The 21,575-nt window shown below is 54.1% G+C and overlaps 7 protein-coding genes across 7 annotated transcripts; 3 read left to right on the top strand and 4 right to left on the bottom strand.

The window, feature by feature from the left end:
- Positions 1-4,480: 4,480 nt before the first annotated feature.
- ColSpa_05068 (minor extracellular protease vpr) lies at positions 4,481-7,276 on the bottom strand (the record flags this gene model as incomplete). Its single annotated transcript, XM_049271280.1, has 9 exons — positions 4,481-4,654; positions 4,721-4,898; positions 5,019-5,132; positions 5,219-6,531; positions 6,591-6,671; positions 6,705-6,765; positions 6,846-6,945; positions 6,997-7,060; positions 7,112-7,276. 9 exons carry the CDS (start codon positions 7,274-7,276, stop codon positions 4,481-4,483), a joined length of 2,250 nt encoding a protein of 749 aa, XP_049127237.1.
- Positions 7,277-8,786: 1,510 nt separating this feature from the next.
- Positions 8,787-10,579, bottom strand: ColSpa_05067 (GPI transamidase component GPI16; the record flags this gene model as incomplete). The annotated part of the gene is made up of 2 exons (XM_049271279.1): positions 8,787-10,179; positions 10,230-10,579. The coding sequence occupies 2 exons, from the start codon at positions 10,577-10,579 to the stop codon at positions 8,787-8,789; spliced, it is 1,743 nt and encodes a 580-aa protein (XP_049127236.1).
- A 396-nt stretch (positions 10,580-10,975) lies between these two features.
- On the top strand, positions 10,976-11,838 carry ColSpa_05066 (U2 small nuclear ribonucleoprotein A'; the record flags this gene model as incomplete). The annotated part of the gene is made up of 2 exons (XM_049271278.1): positions 10,976-11,332; positions 11,386-11,838. The coding sequence occupies 2 exons, from the start codon at positions 10,976-10,978 to the stop codon at positions 11,836-11,838; spliced, it is 810 nt and encodes a 269-aa protein (XP_049127235.1).
- A 609-nt stretch (positions 11,839-12,447) lies between these two features.
- ColSpa_05065 (uncharacterized protein) lies at positions 12,448-13,776 on the bottom strand (the record flags this gene model as incomplete). Its single annotated transcript, XM_049271277.1, has 1 exon — positions 12,448-13,776. The coding sequence occupies one exon, from the start codon at positions 13,774-13,776 to the stop codon at positions 12,448-12,450; it is 1,329 nt and encodes a 442-aa protein (XP_049127234.1).
- A 347-nt stretch (positions 13,777-14,123) lies between these two features.
- On the bottom strand, positions 14,124-14,558 carry ColSpa_05064 (uncharacterized protein; the record flags this gene model as incomplete). Its single annotated transcript, XM_049271276.1, has 1 exon — positions 14,124-14,558. The coding sequence occupies one exon, from the start codon at positions 14,556-14,558 to the stop codon at positions 14,124-14,126; it is 435 nt and encodes a 144-aa protein (XP_049127233.1).
- Positions 14,559-16,706: 2,148 nt separating this feature from the next.
- On the top strand, positions 16,707-19,417 carry ColSpa_05063 (putative dihydrofolate synthetase; the record flags this gene model as incomplete). The annotated part of the gene is made up of 2 exons (XM_049271275.1): positions 16,707-17,729; positions 17,777-19,417. 2 exons carry the CDS (start codon positions 16,707-16,709, stop codon positions 19,415-19,417), a joined length of 2,664 nt encoding a protein of 887 aa, XP_049127232.1.
- Positions 19,418-19,873: 456 nt separating this feature from the next.
- ColSpa_05062 (putative isoaspartyl peptidase/L-asparaginase 3) lies at positions 19,874-21,304 on the top strand (the record flags this gene model as incomplete). The annotated part of the gene is made up of 2 exons (XM_049271274.1): positions 19,874-20,011; positions 20,081-21,304. The coding sequence occupies 2 exons, from the start codon at positions 19,874-19,876 to the stop codon at positions 21,302-21,304; spliced, it is 1,362 nt and encodes a 453-aa protein (XP_049127231.1).
- Positions 21,305-21,575: the final 271 nt, after the last annotated feature.

Genomic DNA, 21,575 nt, shown 5'->3' with positions numbered 1-21,575 from the left:
TATTAATACGTTTAGAATTAATAGATTAACTTCTTTAGACCTTAATATATAGGTTTTTTTGTATAAAGGCATTTACTTATCTTTTTTTTAGAGGCTAGGTATTACTTATTGCATTCAAGATACGCTAAGCAAATTCTCTAACCTGCTGATGCGTTGGTGCAAGCCTAAGGTCAGCCTGGATTTGCACCTAGCTAGCCAGCTTAGCTTCTTGACTAATAGAGAGCCTCTGGAAGTCAGAAAAAGCTGATGCCCTTGACTGGGTGCTAGTTATGCGGTTTTGTAAGGTAGTCTTTGGGATGCTATAGGTATGAGCTGCCTGGCGCTGACTAACGCCATTGGCCATAGCCTCCAGCGCCTGATTAAGCTCATGTTTGGTATACTGGACCATTAGGCTATAAATAAGGTAGCCTAGAAAGATGAGGCCATTTAGATAAGTATGGAAAAAGTTGTGATAGTTGGAAGTTGGAGGATGAGGTTGACGATGAGGGATTTTTAGGTGGTTGGAAGTGGGGGGTGGTCGGAAAGTGGGTACGGTGACTTACTGAATGTAATACATAGGCGCGTTACACAGTCTAGAATACTACACATTGCCTATTGGACATTTGTTTTGCTATACTAGAAAGCCTAACAGTTCATGAAAGCCATAAAAGAGTGACTACCCTGACTTCATATGCTATGGACGGAAGTGATTGCCTGTAAGAAAAGCAGCTTGTCAAGCGCGGGCTCTAGTCTATGCTACGGGTGTACTACAATTAGAAAGTTCTAAATCCGCGTCGACGGTTGCTTTCCATACCCATTCATTAGCCCGATAATGGCACACTAAACCTTAAAACATGCATAATCAGTGCAATCCGACCTGCTTCTTGAAATCATTTAACCACTCGGCGATATCTGCTGGAGTTTGGTTCCACGGGTCGTCGCTGAAATTATTTTGTCAGCAGAGCAAGACAGCGGATAGTACCACTTACTCGTCATATAGTATCCAGCGGGCTTGGTATCTTATCTCCTCATCCGTTGGTATGTGTTTGTTAGGATTGTTGGGCGACATTGTGCTGGCAACAAAACGTGAAAGTTCCTCTCCCAAACGAGGGTACCTGTTCGGATCGTTGAGGAAGAAAGGCATACCCTTGCCCCCGGGACGTTCGCTCCATCGCAAAGAAAACCCTGAGCCGGCAAAGAGCGCTTTACTGGTTTGTAGGCGTGAATAGAAGTCTTGCGGAGCCGCTGATGTACTATTAACAAAGTAATCCTTGGGAATCTCTGGGCCGGCTGGCTTCGCATACGTCGCAGACGCCAGAGAACCCGCTACTCCAATCTCGCTATTCGTCCTCTCGCGGTTGCCGGTGGGGGCCACCAGTTTTGCTGATTCTCCAGTCAACTGGCCCAGCTCTGCAAGTCCGCCATAAAAGCCGGCAAGCTGATCAGCAGCCAATACTTCCAGCGTGGCTTGGCTTGGGCCGAAACCCAGGTATGGATCCCCAATAAATTGCTCCGCTCTTTGGCGCAGAGGAACAATCCAGTCAGTCGACTCCCATATCAGTCGAACCAAGAATCCCGCAAATCTTGTTGAGGGGTTAGTCGAGGATGATTCAACGCGATATAGAGTAGCGCATGCTTCCTGCTGGAGGTCAGCATCCGAAAGAGCCAATCCCAGGCTCATGTGCTCTCTGAGATGCCGGCAAAGTTGAGACTCCAGCTCGCAGTCTTCAAAAATGTCTGCTTTGCCTTTAATCCGGAGTTGGCTCATGCGTAGCTTTGCCAACTGGTTCATTGGCCGGAGGCGAGCCTTCGCGGCCATGTCAGTCGAGCTCATGAAAAGGTCTCGAAGCCAAGAGGAAGCTGTTATTGCGAGATCAGGAAAGAAGAATTCTGAACCGAAGATGATACTGCAACCCTCATAGATTAGATCGTTATCTGAAGGCAAGTTTTCATTTGCTTCAAAGAAGTTGCGCACAAAGTACTCCAACTCCAGCTTGAGCAACTCGTAAGCGCTCGGTGATGTATCGGCTGGCCCATTGCCTGCGCAAAAGGGTACTGGAGCACTTTGCTCCCACTGAATCAGGTCTATGGCTGCGAGTCAGCCTATTCGAGCTATTTTTTTCATTTTTATTTTTTGAGGGGTGGCGAGTACTTACATGGCGGCATAGCGTTGTCCAGTTTGGCAATCACAGAAGGCTCGAGCCCCCAATCTCCTTTCCAGTCAGACATCGTGCTACCATCGTTGCGGTAGTGGTCCGCGATATGATCTTTACGACAGGACCATGACTCAAATGTGAGGTTACAGAACCCGCACCTTGATCGAATATCATCTGTCGTGATTCCCCACCTTTCTGCCCATTTTGTCATCTGCTTCGTCCTGTGTACGAGTCGCAAATGTTGCCTCAGGTGATCTTTTCGGTAAAAGGTGCGTTCTGCAAGTGGTCTGTCTGAGCAAACTGCTTGATGATGGCCGTCAAGATGATGTTGGTCTGGGTTTTCCTCCTCGCAGTAGACGCATATGACGCCTTTCTCGGGGTCGATCTCGGTGGAACCTTGTGGCGAACAAATCCACTCCTCAAGTGACAAGTGAAGGGTTCTTTCGTGCCGCTGCCAGTCGTATTTCGTCTTGAAAGTCTCTGCGCAGAAAGTGCATTGATAGGGATTGCTTGTTTGCATCAGACTTATCGGCTTGCCCTTTTGACTTTTGGTGATCGCTCGTCTTTTCCGCCGACTTGAATCCTTTCTTATCCCATGCAGGGGACTAGGCGACGTGTTCGAATCATAGGAATATGCAGAACCGTTGGATCTCGAGGCTCGGCTCGAGTGAGAGGTCCTGAGGCTGCTAATCGATGAGGCATTCTCAGATGACCTGGCAGAAGACCGTGATCGGCTTGGACGAACCGAATGCTTTGTTGATGCGGCGACGGCACGGGAGATGTCAGATACCAACGCAGGTTCGTTCTCTGGAGGCGAATGTTCCCATCTTTGCAGGGGGTTCATTTGCTCAAAAGGCATGGGCGTGGGTCGCCGCGCAGGAATGTCGATAGATCCGGAAGCGGAATCGGCCCATGATGGGATCCTTGGAGATGCGGCCCCATTTGAGCGGAACCTTCTACGACGACGGGCGTTGGCAAACCAATTCACGAGCTGCTGTCTGTTCAAGCCCGTCTGTTTTTGTAGCCTCTCGAGTTCCTCTGGCGTGGGGTATGGGTAGCGTTCGTGGTTATCAAACCATGTTCTCAGGACTCTAATAGTAGCGGAGGTGAAACGGCTTCCGGCTTTGGGCAGCACATTCGCGACCGAAGTATTCGTGTCATCTGGAATCGTGGGACCCGGATCACCGCTCTCAAAATTGTCAGACAGGGGCACGCCTCCCGAGACACTTGATGACGGCGACCCCATACCGCTGTCTAACTGTCGTATTTCGTCGTCAGTTCGCTGAGCCTGCGAATGACTAGAGGAACCATTGTCGTAGATACCATCGGAAGGGAAAAGGCAGAATTGACTGAAGTCAAAATCTGTATCGTTTGGGAGCTCTGGAGCTATCTGTGCTGAGTCCGCCATGACTTTTTTTCGCCTGATCAACTTGAATAGTATCTAAACCGATTCGTCATGAGTGAAAAAATAGCTCTTGCAAAGATCGTCCGGACTCGGATACGCAGGTTAAGTTGGCACTCATTGTTTAGGTGAACTGGAAGGTAGCACGTCAGTACGTTTCTGGAGAAGTGGAAAAGTGGGGATATGAGGGACATGTCAATTTAGGGCGGAAATCTGACATGGTGATCCCTACGCCATTTTGGAGACCATCTAGTGTATCAAGCAGAGAGTGGCTAGACAGTCATCAACACTAGTGCTGCTCTGCCGTTGGTTTCCGAGTTCGTCCCACCAATCTCATCGGCTCAGCGACCACCTTGCACAACTACCAACTGTATGCAACCAGAGCCTTCATAATCGTTGGTGTTGAATGATGTTCTGTGAAGGTTATGAAGATGAAACTTTAGAAGCTAGCGTATTAGTGGTGCCTTGCTCACTGTACTTGGTGATTCAGCATAATTAGGTCAGGTAAGGGACACTCAAAAAGCCAAGAATTGCAAATGTCACAAAGCTAATATTCCTCTCTTGAATCCAGGTATTTACACTCGAAGTGAAAGACTTAGACAGAATCCTGCCTTTGATTTGACAATTCCGACCAATGGTAACTAATCATACCGCGTAGAAGTGTGCAAGCAACTCAGACTTCTTGGTAACATCTCCATTGACGATGGTGGCTGCCTCTGCGGGATTTCGAGCAGTGAGGCGCTCGCATACCATAAGCACAGGACTCTCTCACCCACTAGATTCCCTCTGGTTGCCAATGACCTCGAAATCATGCCTCCAAATGTCCCAGTGGTCGCTTTTGGTAGGATCTCCGAACGGAGACAGTGCAGCAATACGCATCCTGTCATATATATGTCAGTCAAAGCTGAAAACAAAACTTCACTCCTTTAATGAAGACATAGACTCACACGTAATTTCCGGGTTTGACTTTCTGGCCGTTAGCCAACCGCCCCAGCCACCACGCCTGGTATGGCGGGTAGTTGTAATCATCGCGAGCTAACTCTGTCAAAGGGCCCCTGACCAGATCAAACTCGTCATGAAAGTCCGGATCAAAGTACGCTGAGTGTTTTTCGTTATCCTGATATACTGTTATTTCATGAATGCAAAGCTGTTAATGCAAGTGTGTCAAGAAAACCAGACATACCCAGGTAGCCGCCATGCCGACGAAGCCGTCTTTGCCAGGAATAGGTGGGTATGTCCCCCAACTTGTTTCCTTCCAACCAATTTCGAAAATATCCCAGCGCAAGACTTGTGCGCCATAGCGGAGCTTGACTTGAAGCCTCGGGAAATCTTGCTCATAGTACGAGAGATTAAATGTGAAGCTTTAAATTCGTTAGAATGTCACAAAAAAAAAAGCCATGTGAGAAGACACTCGCTTGGACTTATACATGATAGGCATCGCGCCTCGTCCCGAATATATGTTAGGAGTGCCTTCGACAAACATTTTTCTGAAGTTGTTGCGAATGTCAGAGGCAACGCCCATATAAGGTATAGCCAATTCTTCGCCGTTGGATCCGAGGACGAGAATCTTGCCGCTGTAGAGGGGCATCGCTGAACTGTTAAACCCTTTGGGGGGCGCAAAGGTAATCCTACAAGACATTAATAGTCAAAAGGATTAAGTGTTGAGAGAAAGAGAACTAACCTCGCCTCTTTGGTTTCGCCAGAACCTACAGTGAACCCACCTTCGGGAAAAGTCACACCTGGGACCGGCGTCACATCCATGGGGACGAAATTTGTGTATTGAGGACCCATTTTGATGGATGCCGCCTCAGTATCGTCCAAGACCTCGTACCCGCCAGCTGCATGCAGGCAGAACCTGTATGTGATTGGGCCAGTGCAGTTGTTTGTAATGTTGACAGAATGAGTGTGAACAAAGTTGACTGTATCATTGAGCGCAAATTTGGCGAAGGACAACTCTGACTGGTAGTTCATGACCTTGGTAGCGTTCACCAGGCCGTTTCCAAGCTGGAAAACGGGAGCCCAGGTACCGTAGTCTGTCATGTTATTTCCATTGTGCCATCGAGCGGAGTCACAGCTTGCCAGAATACGAGCGGAAAGTCTCTTGCCGAACCCAGGGCCATGAGTCGCCCTGCCGCCGTACTTGCCGATGTAAAGAGCAGCGACGCCAGCCACATAAGGTGTCGCCATTGAAGTACCCGACATGAGACCATATCTCCTTCCTGGCATGGTTGAGAAGATGTTGGACCCTGGTGCGGCAATGTCCGGCTTGATTTGGAGGTCGTACAGCCCACCCATCGAGGTGAACTTTGAGCTCACAACATCGGGGTTCTTCAGGTTGACAAATGACGCGTACGACTCGTTATAGAATCTGGCTGTGACTTTGGCGCCATCTTTTAGAGCCGCGAGGATCTGGACACCCATGCTTTGTGCTGTTAGGCCCTCAACTTTGGAGATGCCAAAGTCTCCTTCCAGGGGGTATAGATTATCATCATTGTATAACATGACGTACTCAGCTCCGGCGGAATGTAGCGTATATCGTTTTGTGGCAGCGTTGCAACCTCCCCGAGGAGCGAGAACCAGAGCACCTGAAAAATTGCGAGACTCTGGACTCAAGAAGCGGCAGCCAATAGTGACGTTATAGGGGTCAAACGAGAGTGCAATGACTGGAAGGCCGGAGGAGTTTATGTTGACAGGGAAGGGATGGGCTAGACTTCCATGGAAGAAGCCGAATCTCTTCGTCTCAATGTCGCCGTTCTTGTATTTGAATATCACGTCGAAAGGCATTCCAGGAACGTACTCCGGCTCAGCTGAGGCTACAGAGAGCACACTTCTTCCGGATTGGCCGTTGTCGGCGAGAAAGGCACCGCCGGCGCCATCATTGCCGGCAGAGATGGTGACAACAAGACCTCTATCCACGAGGCGTGAAGCGATTTCAGCCCAGGCATTGTTTGAAAAGCCTCCCCGGCCTCCAATGGACGAAGTGATGATGTCGGCCTGAAGTGTAGTTAGCAATGCGATTTGTCTCAGCGGATCTCCCGGGAATTAGAATGTACACCATCATCATATGCCATCAGGAAAGCCTCAATCAGGGTTTCTTCATCTGTGCCGCCGCTCTTGGAATATGATGTCAGCACCTGTTACTTGATTGAAAGAGAAAGCCTGATTACATTGCCGGCGCCAAAGACCTTGTAGGATAAGATACTTGCTTCAGGAGCGACTCCTTGCCAGCTACACATAGGTAAGCCAACGCAACAGTCACGAGATATCGGGTAGAAACAAAAGAATATGTGACAAGGTACCTGGCTGACTTTCCGACAACGATGCCTGACACATGTGTACCGTGCCCGATCTCACTTTCCTCGTAGGGGTCGCTGTCGGGTCTTTTGTCGTAACCCTCAACAGGCCAAGCTGCGATATAGATCAGTCACCACCCTTGAACATCTCAATTTTAGTTCTCACCTGAACTTCCCACAAGGTCGTAGCCGCCAATGACTTTGAAGCCCTCGCCAAAACCCCCACCAAGCTGGATGCAATATTAGAGAGGACTGTCTCATCATATAATGAGGTCGCTTACAGCAGGATGATCATAGTCTACGCCAGAGTCAACAATGGCGACCTTGACGCCCTTGCCTAATATGCCCTGCTCATGAAGCTTTGCAACACCGGTGATGCCGTGGATGGTGTAGTTAGCCGCAGACACATCTTCGCTAAAGGTGCGACCCTTCTCAGCGAGAGCCATCTGGACTGGCCTAGATGGCCATACATTGAGCGCACCAAAGCGGACCTGGAGGGCCTTTGCACTTTCACTGGTGGTTTCGATGCTGACTCCGGTGAAGACATCGCTTTGAAACGTTTTGTACACCTGAGCTCCCGGAAAGCCAGAGAAGCCAGAACTAAGCTGATTAAAGTCCGACCCCTGCACCATTGGTATCGTTCGTTAGCGGTTGTGTTCAGCGAATCTGTTACTGGATACTTGCCTTTGAAAACTCCAGTATGAATCGCCTGGGCTTGTGTTGCTGGGTCTCTTGCAAACTTCCTGCCATGTTCCCGAACCGTGCCAAGCTGACACCCGCCAAGAAGAGTGTTGCGACTGCGGTTTCAAGGAGCATGATAGCCAATTTTACTGATGTATCCCTTCTACGATTGATCAGGATGAAGATGAAGAGATGCGTTAGGAATTTTCGGATTTTCCTGTCTTCATATGGACCGCGAGAAGCTGGGATACTCGCCTCAGTGAATATTCTGTGCCTGAATGCTCATGCGCGATGCCGGCTGGGAGGCAGCCTGCATTTCTCGCGCCGTTCAAAGCCCAAGTAGAAACAAACAACAAACGCCTGCGGAAGCAGTAAACGAAATTTCATGAAATTTTGCGCGGTCAGAATATATGAGAAGTTAGTTATCTATAACTGGCATATTTGAGATCCAGCTGGGTTGGGAGCTTGGGCGGTTATCATGAAAAGGTAACTGTTCGCCAGCCCTGTCTTCTGACTCTTTCAGCTCTTGAGCCCTTATTTGAATCATGACAAGCAAAACAAAGATGACTAGATCGTCTCAGCCAGAAGCCGACATTAATGTCGGAGTAGCACGTAACCTATAACTCAAGACCTGCTCCCATATTACATTGCAATATCGCAGGAACGAGAAGACGTGGCTGTCTACATGCACTGCTGATGTTCCTGGCACCCGCGTAAAACAAGTATTGACAGATACCAAGAACAACTTCAGCCCTTTAATTCAATCTGAAAGACTCAGAAAGGGGAGGCAAGGGTGGTGAGCTGTCCCAAAACCCCATGTCAAGGAACAGGCAGGCGGCAGAGAGTGGATGTCTTCTGTTCACAAAACAGGCCCGAAAGCCAACCGAAGTGAAGATCTAGGTTCCATAAAGATGTGAAAGATTGGTCACACTCGATTGGTCGAGTGTTCTATGCATCCGCGAGGGTAGTACCTGTGCAACGCTAATCTTCCGTTGACGCTTCGTTGGAGAGCATGACAGCAGTAGAGACACGGGGCTACCACATGAACCCGCCCGCTTCTGCCGTTCTATAGCGGGAAGCTGTCGCTTGGCTCCCCTTGGATCATGGCAAATCTCCGGTATTCTTGACTGAACGCACGAGACCTCGTGGGTCTCAAGTCTGAACTTAGGACGGGCGAGAGCAAACGGAACACAGCATAGCCGATGTGTCTCACGAAGTCATCCGGTGCCTGTAGCGGACAAGAAGATCATTACACAAGAACACAAACACATCTTTCTATTTCTTAGAGAGTAAACCCTTAATCTTTCCCAAGAGTCTGCCAATTTTGGCCTTGAGAACCGGGCTGGGGCCTTCATCGGCGCCGACCAGTCTCCGAACTAGGATATTATACATGCCGCCGAAAGCGAGCGCAATTGCTGTCGACGTGAAGATGATGACATTGTATGGCATACTGAAGTCTGGTGTTGGCAGGTTCAGCAGCAGGGTGGTAGTCCGCGTACTTTGCGTACGTGGGCTCAATGTAGTAATGACCGCCGCCGCAATATCGAAACCGCGGTTAGCATCAGGCGGGTATTCCGTGTAGCGAAGAATTGACTTTTCAAAGTCGTAGGTTAGGAAGACAGTTGAAGAGGGAGGAATGCGCATGCGCAACTCGAGTTGCGTGCCTCTGGCACGGTCGACAGCAGGGCGGTAGTAGATGTCCTCAATAACGGGCGGTTGCGAACCCGCAGAACCTTCGATACGGGCGTTCAGAGTGTGGAGATACACCCTCATGAACCAAGGCAGCGACTCCATGTAGATAAACTCCACCTCAGTATCCTTGCTCGGATTCGTGAGAATGGCCTGCATGCCACCATGTTCTTGACCGTGTCCGGTAAAACTGCGCTCAGCATAGATGAGAGGGGTAGGCGGCTCGACAAGCTCCTTAGTAGGATCCTGACCTTCCTTGTTCTCAAGAGGAAGAACAATCTCGAGCTCCGACTCTGACCCAATCTTAAAGCATCTGGATGCACCGTTTGGGTTCAGAATTTCTGCAGCTCCTCCAGATGTGAAGACACCTCTCGAATGAGGCACTTCAATACACACTGGAGGAACGTCCTCATCCGTCAGGGGGCATGTTCCCTTGATGGACTTGCCGAACAGCTGGGAGAGTGCCCAGTCTTGACCGGTGGTGAGACCAAGCGGGTAACACGTGTCATCGGAGTTGTAGGGTTTCGAGGTGTCGCACTTCAGTTCATGGCTCGGTGGTGGGCGAGGGATCGGGTTGTCTCGGGGACGCTTGGATCGATCGATGTCGAGAACCATGTCTATTGTCTGTTCGATTTGCAGAATGCACTCCTGACCCTCGGGGCACACAGGCTTGATGTCAATCGCCATGCTCTGGAAGGAAGAGTCGAAGAGCTTGTGGCCATCCAGGAGACTTGAGATGCCAGCCTTTCCTTTGCAGGGAAGCAACTTCAAGAAAGGAGTCAAGTTCTCTGTGCAGACCACCTCTTTCGGAAGGACACCATGTAGAAGCTGCATGTTCGGGATAGAGGCCTCGGGATGGTCACCCTCTGGTTGAAATGACATAACGGGGCGGGTGGTTCGGGTTCCGTCGACGAAGTTGAGTGATGCGCAGAAGAGACCCGAGAGAGCATTGGTGAGGGTCAACCACTTCTGATCAGCCCTGCATATCTGTCAGTCAGTGTCGCGCGGCATTGAGGAGGGAAACCGTACTCCTCATCCGTCTCGGCCTCGAGCCACGCCCACAGTTCCACGCCCGTTCCGCCCTCGCGCTGGCCGTCCCAGGGCCGACTCCCCCAACTCTCGGCGTCCCATCGTCCCAAGCTGAACCTCAGATGTAGCTCTCTCGTGCCGGCATACTGTAGGATCTGTCCGAGCGATCGTGGAAAGTATCGGAAATTTTGCGACTCGAAATCGGACAGTGATGTGTTGGACCGGAAGTTGAAGCTTGCAAGCAATGCCGAAAGGGGCAGCGGACGGAGGTTGAGCTGCTCGTGGTAATCCGCAGCCAGGCCGAGGGAAGCCAGACAAGAAAAGAGAACGGCGGCCAGAAACTGGCGCATCTTGAGAAGAGGAATCGCAGCGCAAAAGAACAACGAGGGTGACGTCTGCTGCTTTCTCTCCCCTGCACAGCAGCGCATGGATGGTCCCGTGGAGTGAGAGTCGTGGTCGCGAAGGTGGTCGCTTGGAGGGACGCGGGAGGCGGTGGGTCCTGGCAGAATGACCCTTACGTAACCAAGAGCTTTTGAGTTGCCAAAATCGCACCCTTTACAGCTCTCCACATTCCGCCCATGGTCCACTCCGACCTGGCCCATCCCGCGCGACACGCTTTCTTCCCCAGCCCGAGCTTTCGAGAGATTCTTTCCGCCCAAACGAAAACACCCGATTATCCCCACGAACGCATTCACGATAGACGACACAGCACGACCACAACGAAACACCACTAAACAAATCATATCATGGCTGCAGAACAGAGAAAGCTGCTCGAGCAGCTTATGGGCGGCTCTGCCAGTACCCGCGCCGCCTCGCTTTCCATGACCGACCCCAAAGTCTGCAGATCCTTCCTCGTCGGCACATGTCCTCACGATCTCTTCACAAATACCAAGCAGGACCTGGGACCCTGCCCGAAACAGCACTCCGAGGCGCTCAAGGCTGAGTACGAGGGGCTGTCGGAGAAGGACAAGCAAAAGTATGGATTCGAGTACGATTACATGCGAGATCTCCAAAAGTACATCGACGACTGCAACAGGAGGATAGACTCGGCGCAACGCCGACTCGAAAAGACGCCCGATGAGATCCGTCAAACAAACGCTCTGGTAGATTATCCATGTTGTCGTTGTTTCCATAGCATTTGACTAATCCTTCACAGTTGAAAAGCATATCAGAACTCTCCTCCACCATCCACAACGGCACCCTCGAAGTCGAAATCCTAGGCGAGATGGGCGAAGTGTCTCGCGCCATCGATGAGTTTTACCGCGTGCGACAAGCGCAGCAGACGAAAATCGACCGCGAGAAGGAGCTCAAGGCTCTCTCCGACACTTCGGGCCCGTCCGGCCACCAGAAGCTCCAGGTCTGCGACGTCTGTGGCGCCTACCTGAGCAGACTAGACAACGACCGCCGTCTAGCGGACCACTTTTACGGAAAGATGCACTTGGGCTACGCGCAAATGCGCAAGACATTTGACGCATTCCCGAAGGAGATGCGCCATCGCCAGCGGGCGCCGATCGAGGACGACAATATGGGGCCTGGTGGTCCCAGAGGACCCAGAAGTGGCGGTGGTTATCGCGGTCGCGGAGGCAGAGGATACCGTGGCGGATGGTAAACAGGCTGCAACCGGACGACATCATGAAAAAAAGCCTTTGCCGACGAATCGCCCATCGCCGAGGCGTAGAGCGCAGAAGCGTCGCAGCATTATCCCGGATGTCTACGCTTCCCGAGGAACATGGACCCTCGAACCGCGACTCGCGGAACCACCCGGATGGAAGTTTATGCCACGGGTTTGGAGGAGCAAGAACGTGATTTTCAGCATCTACTTCACAGAATGCAAAACGTGGGTGACGAACCACTGGAGTTCCGTTTGCTTCATACTAAGTCTTTTAGGCCTCGATTCTGGCATCAGAGGACGGCTCGCGCTGGAAGAAAGCGTCTGGCTAAAGGAAGATACCCGATATCAGCACAGGAGTTGAGTTTAGTCTCAAGCGACGACGATAAGTCGGCAGAGAACTTCATGTATTTACGCTGATAACGGGGCCTTCTACATATTCGACGCCTGGGTGCGCCCGCTGAAAGGGGACCATGCTTGGAAGCGAATTATAATAAACCAAAAGTGCTACTCATTTTCCGTTCATGGCAGTGCGCAAAGATGCATCGTCGCTGTTTTGTGATCCAACCCACCCTGCCTCTTTTCGTGCCTCGTTTAGCCGTAGCCCGCTTATTTCGCAGCGTCAGCGGCGCTCTTCAACTTGGCGTCGAATGCCTCCATCTCGTCGTCCCAACGGCCGAGAGGCGACAGGACTGGCGGCGACATATCGCCGCCCGTGGTCTTCCCAGGCAGAGCAGGGAACTCCTCGGTGCTGATGACCGGCGCCGGCGCGGGGGGCTTCGCGACAGCAGGCTTGGCCTCGGGTGCGCCGTTGGACGCGGGATCGCGCTCGTGCTCATTGCCGTATCCACCTCGGCCTCCCCGTCCACCCCGCCCTTGACCGCGACCCCTACCGCGGCCGCGGCCGCCTCTTCGCTCCTCGCCGGCGCCGGCATACCGATCACCAGGCTCGTCCTCGCGCGCAAATCTGCTTCCCGAGAGGCCCGCGCCAGACCGCGTCCCGCGAACGCCGCCATTCGCCCCGCGGAACCCCCTCTTCTCCTCCTCCTGCGCAAGCGCGTCTTTCCCCTCGTCCCAGCCGCCCTCCTTCATGCTCATGGCCTTAAGCTTCCTCTCTCTGTTCTTGGCACGCTCGTCGTCCATGCGCTTGCGCTCCTCCTCGCCGCGCCGCCGCCTCTCCTCCTCAAGCTTTCTGCGCTGCCGCGCCTCCTCCATGCCGCGCGCGTACGCCTCGGCGTGGCTGCGCTCGTCCTGCTCGGCCTGCTCGAACTTGCGCGTCTTTTCGGCGTTGAGGATCCGCATCTGCTCCATCTTGGCCGCCAGCTCCGCCTCGGTGAGCTTGGTCCGCGGGTTCGCGCCGGACCCCAGACGCGCCGCGGCGTTGAGGGCTGTGTTTGCGCCGGGGGTTGCGCCGGGGGTGGTGGTGCTGGCGGCCGGACCCGTGGGCGCGGTGGGTGGCGGCTGCTGCTTTTCGCGGGGCGCGTGAGGCGCGGGGGATGCGCTCTTGGTTGTCGCGGCTGGCGAGGTATTTGCTGCGGCCGCGGGCACGGTAGGCCCCGCTGGTGCTGTCGCGGTTTGCGCCGCGGGACCGGCGGGCGGCTGAGGAGTCGGCGTGGTCGTGGTCGGGGGTGTCGGCGCGGGGGCTGCCTGGCGGGGAGGGCGCGGGGCAGCGGCAGGCTTGTCAGCGAACCTCGAGTTTGCGAGACCACCCCGGGGCGCAGTGGATGGCCGCTTCGCGGAGGGTTGTTGGGGAGGAGGCTGTTCCACAGGTTTTGGCGCAATTGGTTCGGGTTTGGGAGGCTCGACAGGCGGCGTCGCGACGGCGGCGGGAGGGGGAGGAGGGGCTGCGATGGTTTCGACGGCCTGGGGGCCGCTTACAGGCTCGAAATCGTCGAAGAAAAGATCGTCGTCCGTGCGGCCTCCGAATTGGTCGTCCATTTTGTGATATTTCTAAAGGTTATCGTAACAAAAAGCTAGGTGATTTCAACTGCAGCCCACTGCAGAGAAGCTAAGATAATTGGAGCAAATGCATAAGAGGTTGGTTTGTGATGTTGGCCCGAAGCTCTCGCTGTTTGAATGGCGGCAAACCATGTCGGATTGGGTAAGTGGGGGAGCCGGGGCGCGGATTGAAAAGTGGATACGGCGGACTTATCTTCGGCCCGATGATGTGATGTGACCGTGTGCTTACAGGATGTCGCACATGAATGCTACTAGGTCTTGTCATTCGAGCTGAACAATCCGACTATGGTAAAATGCTGCATTAATCGTGGTCCTTGGGGTCCATCTTATGGAGCATTGTGATCAGATTCTCCTAGCTTGCGGACCAGTTTCTCCTGTAAAGCCTCGAAGTTGTCAACAAGTGGAATCCCGTACCTAGCACAGACGACCTGGACGTTCCCTCGTTTCTTGTACAGCTCTGAGCACGCGACGATGGCCTTTCCAGACCGAGCACACAGTCCTAGCTCAAGCAGACTGATGTGAGCTTCCGTCTCCGGCTCGAAGTAGACAACAACGATGTCGGCCCTCTCCTGCATCTCCAGCTCCCACTCAACTTGGCCCTTGAACCTCTCATCGGAGATGTTTTCCTTCCAGGTGCTGTCCCAATCTGGTCGGAAAGGGTTGAAAATGGTCACGGAGAGATGGGAGATGGAGTCAGCGAGATCTTTGCGCCAGTCTCCCCGGCTTGTTGTGCCGGCGAAGAAGACGGATTTCCCGGTCATGGCGGGTGGCTGTTCCAGAGGACAAATGACTTTGCAGGGTTTTGATGGCGCGCTTTCCATGGCGTTTAATTGCTTGTCTCGCGTGCAGGGTGCAGGGCATCAGTTTGGTGACGAGCCGGATCTGGACGTATTAGGGGAAATCCGCGACCTGATGTATTTTTGCTGGAACTTTGTAATGGCTTCTTAAACGTGGCCCGACTGCTGGATACTTTCTGAACATTGAGCAACTGCTAGGGGGAGGCTCTCAGCTGAAGCAGTAGTCAGCCTTAAAAAGGAAGACGGTCATCCTCGAGCACTTCCATTGGCCGTTTCTCTGGTGGACTCGAGACCAGAGAGCTCCAGAACCTAATGCACCCTTATCGGGTCAAGTCCGACGCTTCCTTGGTGCCCCACAGCCACCAGGATCGTCGTCGAGCTGTTGCCAGCTTTCTCCTCCATATCGTCTTGCTTTGCAAGACAACTCAACTCAGTTGGTCCCTTCATTCCGTGGAATACTTGGCTAAAAGCCAAACCTCCAGGAGTATGGCAAATCCCGGGGCCTAAGTCTGGACAGATGACCCACCGACTCTAGGAATCTCTCCAACCGAGGCGCTACATATCAACCAAAGGATGCACACGGCTTGCGGCAGACTCCCTCCCTAGGGACTTGCGGGCCTGATAGCGAGAAGAAAAGGCCTATCGGGTTCCAGAGGGTTGGCCGCTGATAGCACACATGCTACGGCTTGATCCCCCCCGCCCAACAGACTGACCGTTCACCGGTGCTCCATTTCCGTCGTTCCCTGCGAGCATGCGTGGATTCCTCCAATAGGGCAGCCGCTGGGGTCCTCGGAAGATCACCATACGCACCCTGGATCGGGGCTATGTGCAGTTGGACACACCATCTTGCGGTGAGCCACACGAGTGTTGAGGCCCTCCTCATGCGTCTCCTACAGCACGCCGGCCGCCCCAGGGAGCTCCGGGGAGCGTCCCGAGGCTGTCTCAGCTGGGCGCCACTGGACGGACATGCTGAGTAGAAAACTGGGGTGGAGGACTTGGTAGAGATTCAGGTAGACGCTTGGCAGATCGACGAGGCCTAATGCGATGCAGGTGGGCAGTTATAATAGGAGACGTGCAATCACGCAACCGATCTCGGCCCCCTAACGGGCGTCCCTTAAGCTCGCCTCTGCCTGCTATATTTTTGTTTTCTCAGTTAATCTCGTTTCTGATTTGAATCATACCAGAAGGCCTCGCGACTCTTCACCACGGGCGTATGATACCATCCCCTCCAATGTTGCGTCATGAAGCGGTGAGGGAGTCAAAGCCATCAGGACGTCCGTACAAATAGACGAGCTATCCACCTAGCTGAGCAACCTACCCCAACATTGAAGCGGACTCAGCTGCCTACCATTGCGGACCCTCATCGAAAGCAGAGCTGCGCAACTCATCTCTCGAGCAGAGATGGCGGTGGTGTACAAGTCGGGGGACCACGCTCCGGGCCAGGACGATTGCGAGGGATGCCGGAAGATACAGCAGGAACTTGTCGAACTATCCGTCGCGTCCGAGTCCTCTGAGGAATACGAAGATGGTAAGCCTTTTTACTCGTTTCATAGCCGTACGCCTTCAACCCGAGAAACCTCCAAGTAAAGGACAAGTGTCCCGGACTGGGCAACAAAAAATTGGAAAAGAGAAAAGTGTCACGAGACAACGCCTACCCAAAGTGACTACCCAATTGCAAGTGTCACACTGGTCCCTGAAAGCCCCTGGAAATATAGCAGTGGACCTGGTAAAGCCGGGAGCTAGAGCCCAGGGAACCGCAAAGGCGATCCACCCCAAACCCAGAAGTCTGGAGACGGTCCCCTCTGGCTGCTCCGGGGGATCCCCGCCTGGGAGTTGTGAGGCCCAGTGTCCTGTTGGGCGGAGTGACTCCCTTAGCGAATTTCGTCATTTGCCATTTTCTGTTGCGATACCGCACACCCATCGCTGGACTGTCTCTGCTGGAAATGCGTCACAGCCAGATGCTTGTCCCCTTTCCATTGTCTCAGCCGATTCGAATTCAAATTTACCTTAACCGGCCTATTCCTCGTCTCTGTCTGGTGCAGCCGTTGCCGTAGCATTCTCTCGCTCAGAGTCACAACTGACAAGTCCGCCTCCCACGCAACAGAAGACACAATGCCGTCGGCGATGGCGGCCTCGGACCTGTCCACGAACCTGAGCGACACGGACGACTGCCCCCAGGTCGCCCCCGAACTCCTGCACAACCTCAAGCACGACAGCTCCGTCCTTGCCCTCGCCGTCAGCGCCGAGAACGAACGCATATACGCCGGCACCCAGGATGGCGAGATCGTCGTATGGTCGCTGGCCACCTTCCACCAGGAGCGCATCGTCCAGGCCCACAAGCGGAGTGTGCTGAGCCTGTTCCTGACCCCCGACGGCTCCATGCTGTTCTCGAGTGCGGGCGATCCGATCATCAATGTCTGGTGCCCGAAGACGATGAAGCGGCTGTACGAGATCTACAGCACCTACGACGTTGGCGACATCTTCTCGGTGGCGTACAGCGCCCAGCACGAGACGGTCTATGTTGGTGCGCAGAACACCTCGATTCAATGGGTCAGCCTCACAGATCCGAACAACCGCGTGACCCACGACTCCTCGCAGCATCCCGACCGACGCAATCACCGATTCTTTGACTCGAGGGCGGTGGGAGGAACATCGACGCCGCGCCGCAACGACGAGAGATGGAGTCTGATCCCACGGTCCGAGAAGGTGGTAGAGATACACCCAGGAGCTTTGCAGATGTTTGCACACTACGGCTACGTCTACTCGATGCTCATGGCCAAAGGGCCGACGGTTCTCGTGGAGCCCGAAGAGGAAGTGCTTATTTCTGGCGGAGGTGACGGCACTATCAAGCTGTGGAAGCTGGGTGCCGAGGGAGACGACCAGGCGGCGGAGAATGACCGTGAGCCGGGCCTGCAAGAGCTTATGTCCCTTGGTGCCGATGATGCAGAATCCGTCATGTCTCTTGCCATTGACGGATCGTTCTTGTACGCCGGCAAGCTCCAGGGGGTTATCGAGCTATGGGACCTGGACACAAAGTCGAAGTTGAGGGTGATCAAGGGCCATAGAGGAGACGTGATGACCCTGCAAATGGGCTGGGGTTACCTTTTGAGTGCCTCGCGATCAGGCTCCGCGAGTGTAAGCTGCCCGATCCGTCTCCATCGTCGCTTGCTAACGACCTTTAGAAACACACAACTGCTCACTATGGAAAATACCAAGACAAACAGGCTGCTAATGTTAGCCAAAAGTATCAGTGTGTCGCACGCTGGAAGGCCCACGAGGGCAAGGTCCTATCATCAGCCGTGACAACCTACAATAACAGGCAATACTATATCACTGGTGCCAATGACGATGATGTTGCCATCTGGCACATTGATTGCTCATCCTACGAGGAGCAGAAGGAGGTGGAAGAAGCCGACGACGTTATGATCAAAACTCTTGGAGAGTTTGTTTCCTATCGGACTGTATCGTCACGCCCCGAGTTCGCTGAAGATTGCCGACGAGGCGCGACGTTCCTCGGATCATTGTTCAAGAGACTCGGTGGCCACGTCGAGATGCTGAGCACGGAAAGCAGCCCTCACAACCCAGTCGTTCTAGCCAAGTTCGACGGCACACTGGAACCGGCCGAAAAGCGGAAGAAGATTCTCTTCTACGGCCATTACGACGTTGTGCCTGCCGACACGAAGAAGGGGAAGTGGGAAACCGATCCCTTCCAGATGAAGGGCATCAATGGTTACTTGTACGGCAGAGGTGTCAGTGATAACAAAGGCCCGATCATGGCCGCTTTATATGCGGTGACGGATCTACTACAGGCGAAAAGGCTCGCCAACGACATCATCTTTCTGATTGAAGGCGAGGAGGAGTCAGCTTCTCGCGGGTTCAGGGAGATCGTTCGCAAGAACAAGGACCTGATTGGAGACGTTGACTACATTCTTATTGCCAACAGTTACTGGCTCGACGACGAGGTCCCGTGTCTCACTTACGGCCTGCGCGGTGTTCTGCACGCCACCGTCTGTGTAGACTCCCATCTGCCCGACCAGCACTCCGGTGTAGATGGCTCTTACATGAACGATGAGCCTCTATCCGATCTCACCTCTACGCTATCCAAACTCAAGGGCCCTGGCAACAAGGTTCTCATTCCCGGATTTTACGATAACGTCCTCCCAGTCACGGCTGAAGAGGAGACGCGCTACGACGATATCGCGTCAACGCTCATGCGGCAGAACCCAGAAAAGGGACCCGCCGATAAGCTCAAGGCCGCGTTGATGGCCCGCTGGAGAGAACCGAACCTGACGATTCACCGATACAAGGTCTCGGGACCGGACGGCAGCCTGGTCAGCAGCCACGCGAGTGCTAATATCAGCTTGCGTCTGGTGCCGGGTCAGGAGGTCAACGACGTCATCTCAGCCCTGAATTCGTATCTCGAGAACGAGTTCGCGACGCTCGAGTCAAAGAACTCGCTTAGCATCAAGGTGGACAACAAAGCCGAGCCCTGGCTGGGCGACCCTACCAACGCCATCTTCCAGACGCTGGAGGAGTCTATCGTGCAGGCTTGGTCTTCTGTAGTCGAGGGCAAAGATGCCGTCGATGATGATGCCGAGGGGACAGCAGAATCAAAGGAAAAGAAGCCTCGGAAGCCGCTGTACATTCGCGAGGGCGGTTCCATCCCGGCGATTCGATTCCTTGAGAAGGAGTTCAGTGCCCCTGCTGCGCACCTTCCCTGCGGACAGTCGAGCGACTCGGCTCATTTGGATAATGAGCGGTTAAGAGTGTTGAATTTGCTGAAGAGCAGGGAGATTATCGGGTCGTTGTTCGCCCGTTTGTAAAGTGGATGCATTAGTATTAAAGCAGGTGATTTCGGCGTTTCGGGGGCGAGGACAAAATAACAAAATGGCACATTGAGTATCTGTACCAAAAGTAGATGGATACCCCAAAATCAGAACATTACTAGACAAAATTCTCTATCTCGCTGTGCTTTGTTGGGCTCTTAGGATTCAGCGCAGCTTGACTGACTCGTCCGAAATGTCACCTCACCAGGCCTCCGTCAGGCGTGATCCGAACATCGGCACGCTGATACCGAAGGCCACGCCGTCCAGCTTCCCGATTCGGCCCTCGGAGCTTATCTTATCATTAGCAACATACCTCGTCAACCTCCGACGCCGATGCGAAGACCGGGACGAGCTTCACACCTCCCTACATCCTTTTTCTTTCCATCAGGCGGTTGAGAATTGAATTGACTTTTGACAAACAAGTTGCTAAATACACTAATCGCGACAATCGCAATGGAGTACAAGCGCCAGTCTCCGGCCGCCTTCAGGGTGAAGCCGCGTCTCATCATTCATGGCGGCGCCGGCAACATCAAGCCGTCGAACCTCGCGCCGCCCGAGTACGAAGCGTACCGCCGCGCCCTGCTGACGATTGTGAGTATCATGCCCACCTCATACCAACTCCGCCGTACCGAAGAACGTGCAGGTTAACATCGGACACAGATCAGCAAGACGAGCGCCTACCAAACAGCCCCGCTCTCATCCACCGCCAAGCTCCCCTCCGCCCTGGACACGGCTGTGCACGCTGTGACGCTGCTGGAAAACAACCCGCTCTTCAACAGCGGGCACGGCGCCGTCTTCACGCGGGACGGCATCAACGAGCTCGAGGCGTCGGTCATGGTCTCGCGCGGGTTCAAGAAGCGCGGGGTCGGCGTCACCGGGCTGCGGCATGTGAGGAACCCGATCCTGCTCGCCAAGGCGATACTCGAGCACGGGGAGGAGGACCTAGGGGGCAACCCGGAGAGCAGCCACCCCTCGGTGTCCACGCAGGGCGTTGATGCGCCGAGCGCGCAGGGACACACGCTGCTTCACGGCGAAACGGCGGAGACGCTGGCGAAGAAGTACGGGTTGGAGATTGTGGATGAGGGGTACTTCTTCACGCAGAAGCGGTGGGATGAGCATATCCGCGCGCTGGAGCGGGAGAAGAAGGGGACCGGGCTGAGCACGTGGAGCGAGGAGGAGTTTCTGCCGCAGGGGACCGTGGGCGCCGTGGCACTGGACGAGGACGGGGTCGTGTGTGCGGCGACGAGCACGGGCGGGTTGACCAACAAGTTGACGGGTCGGATCGGGGATACGCCCGTCGTCGGAACCGGGTTTTGGGCGGAGGAGTGGGTTGAGGATGGGGACCCGACGGGTGCTTTCGGCAAGGGGGTGTGGGGTGGCGAGGGGATGGTGATGTTGTCGGAGAGTCTGAAGGGGCTGATGGCGGATTGCCTTCCTTCCTTGAGGACTTACTCCCCTTTGCCGGCTGGGTTCGGTAAAGGAGTAAAGACTACCCGTGCGATTGCGGCTTCGGGAACTGGAAACGGGGACTCGTTCATGCGCGTCGCGGCGGGCCGGACAGTCGGCGCGGTGGCGCGGTGGAAGCCGCTTTCCGGAGCCGATGCCGTGTCCTTCGTTTCCGGGCCGGGCGGAGAACTTCAGAAGAGCGCCGGGGACCGGTGGCGGGTCACTGGCGAGGGCGAGGGTGGCATCATCGGGATCGAGATTGCGGTCGCGAAGGACGAGGAGGGCGGCGTGGTGGGTGTGAGGTCAGCCATCCTGCAGGATTTCAACTGCAACGGCATGTACAGGGCGTGGATCGACGACGACGGCAAGGCATATGCCAAGATTTACAGGGGGGATGTGGAGGGCGTTGATGTCGGAGAGTTTTGCGAGAAGTGGTGAGCGCGCGCTGCTAGACCTAGACATGGAGTTCAGTGTTCGAGATAATTGGGATCCGGCTGAACTCAATATTCGAGAAACAAGAGTAGATGGCGAGGTGGTGGTACAATTTTAGAACATCTCTATCCCACAGATTCAGTACTCCTATCAAACATAAGGGGGGATGCCGTCCTGTTCCTCGGATCCAAATCCTGGTCATGTCAAGCTTCGATTCCTGCCCCTTGAATCTGCCCAGACATATGTCGTCTCCGCACGCCTTAGCTCGTCTCCAACG

The sequence above is a fragment of the Colletotrichum spaethianum genome (genome assembly GCF_022836535.1).
Source record: "Colletotrichum spaethianum MAFF 239500 DNA, contig11, whole genome shotgun sequence".
Lineage (NCBI taxonomy): Eukaryota > Fungi > Ascomycota > Sordariomycetes > Glomerellales > Glomerellaceae > Colletotrichum > Colletotrichum spaethianum.
Note: the sequence above shows the minus strand (reverse complement) of the source record. Positions and strands in the feature narration are given on the sequence as shown.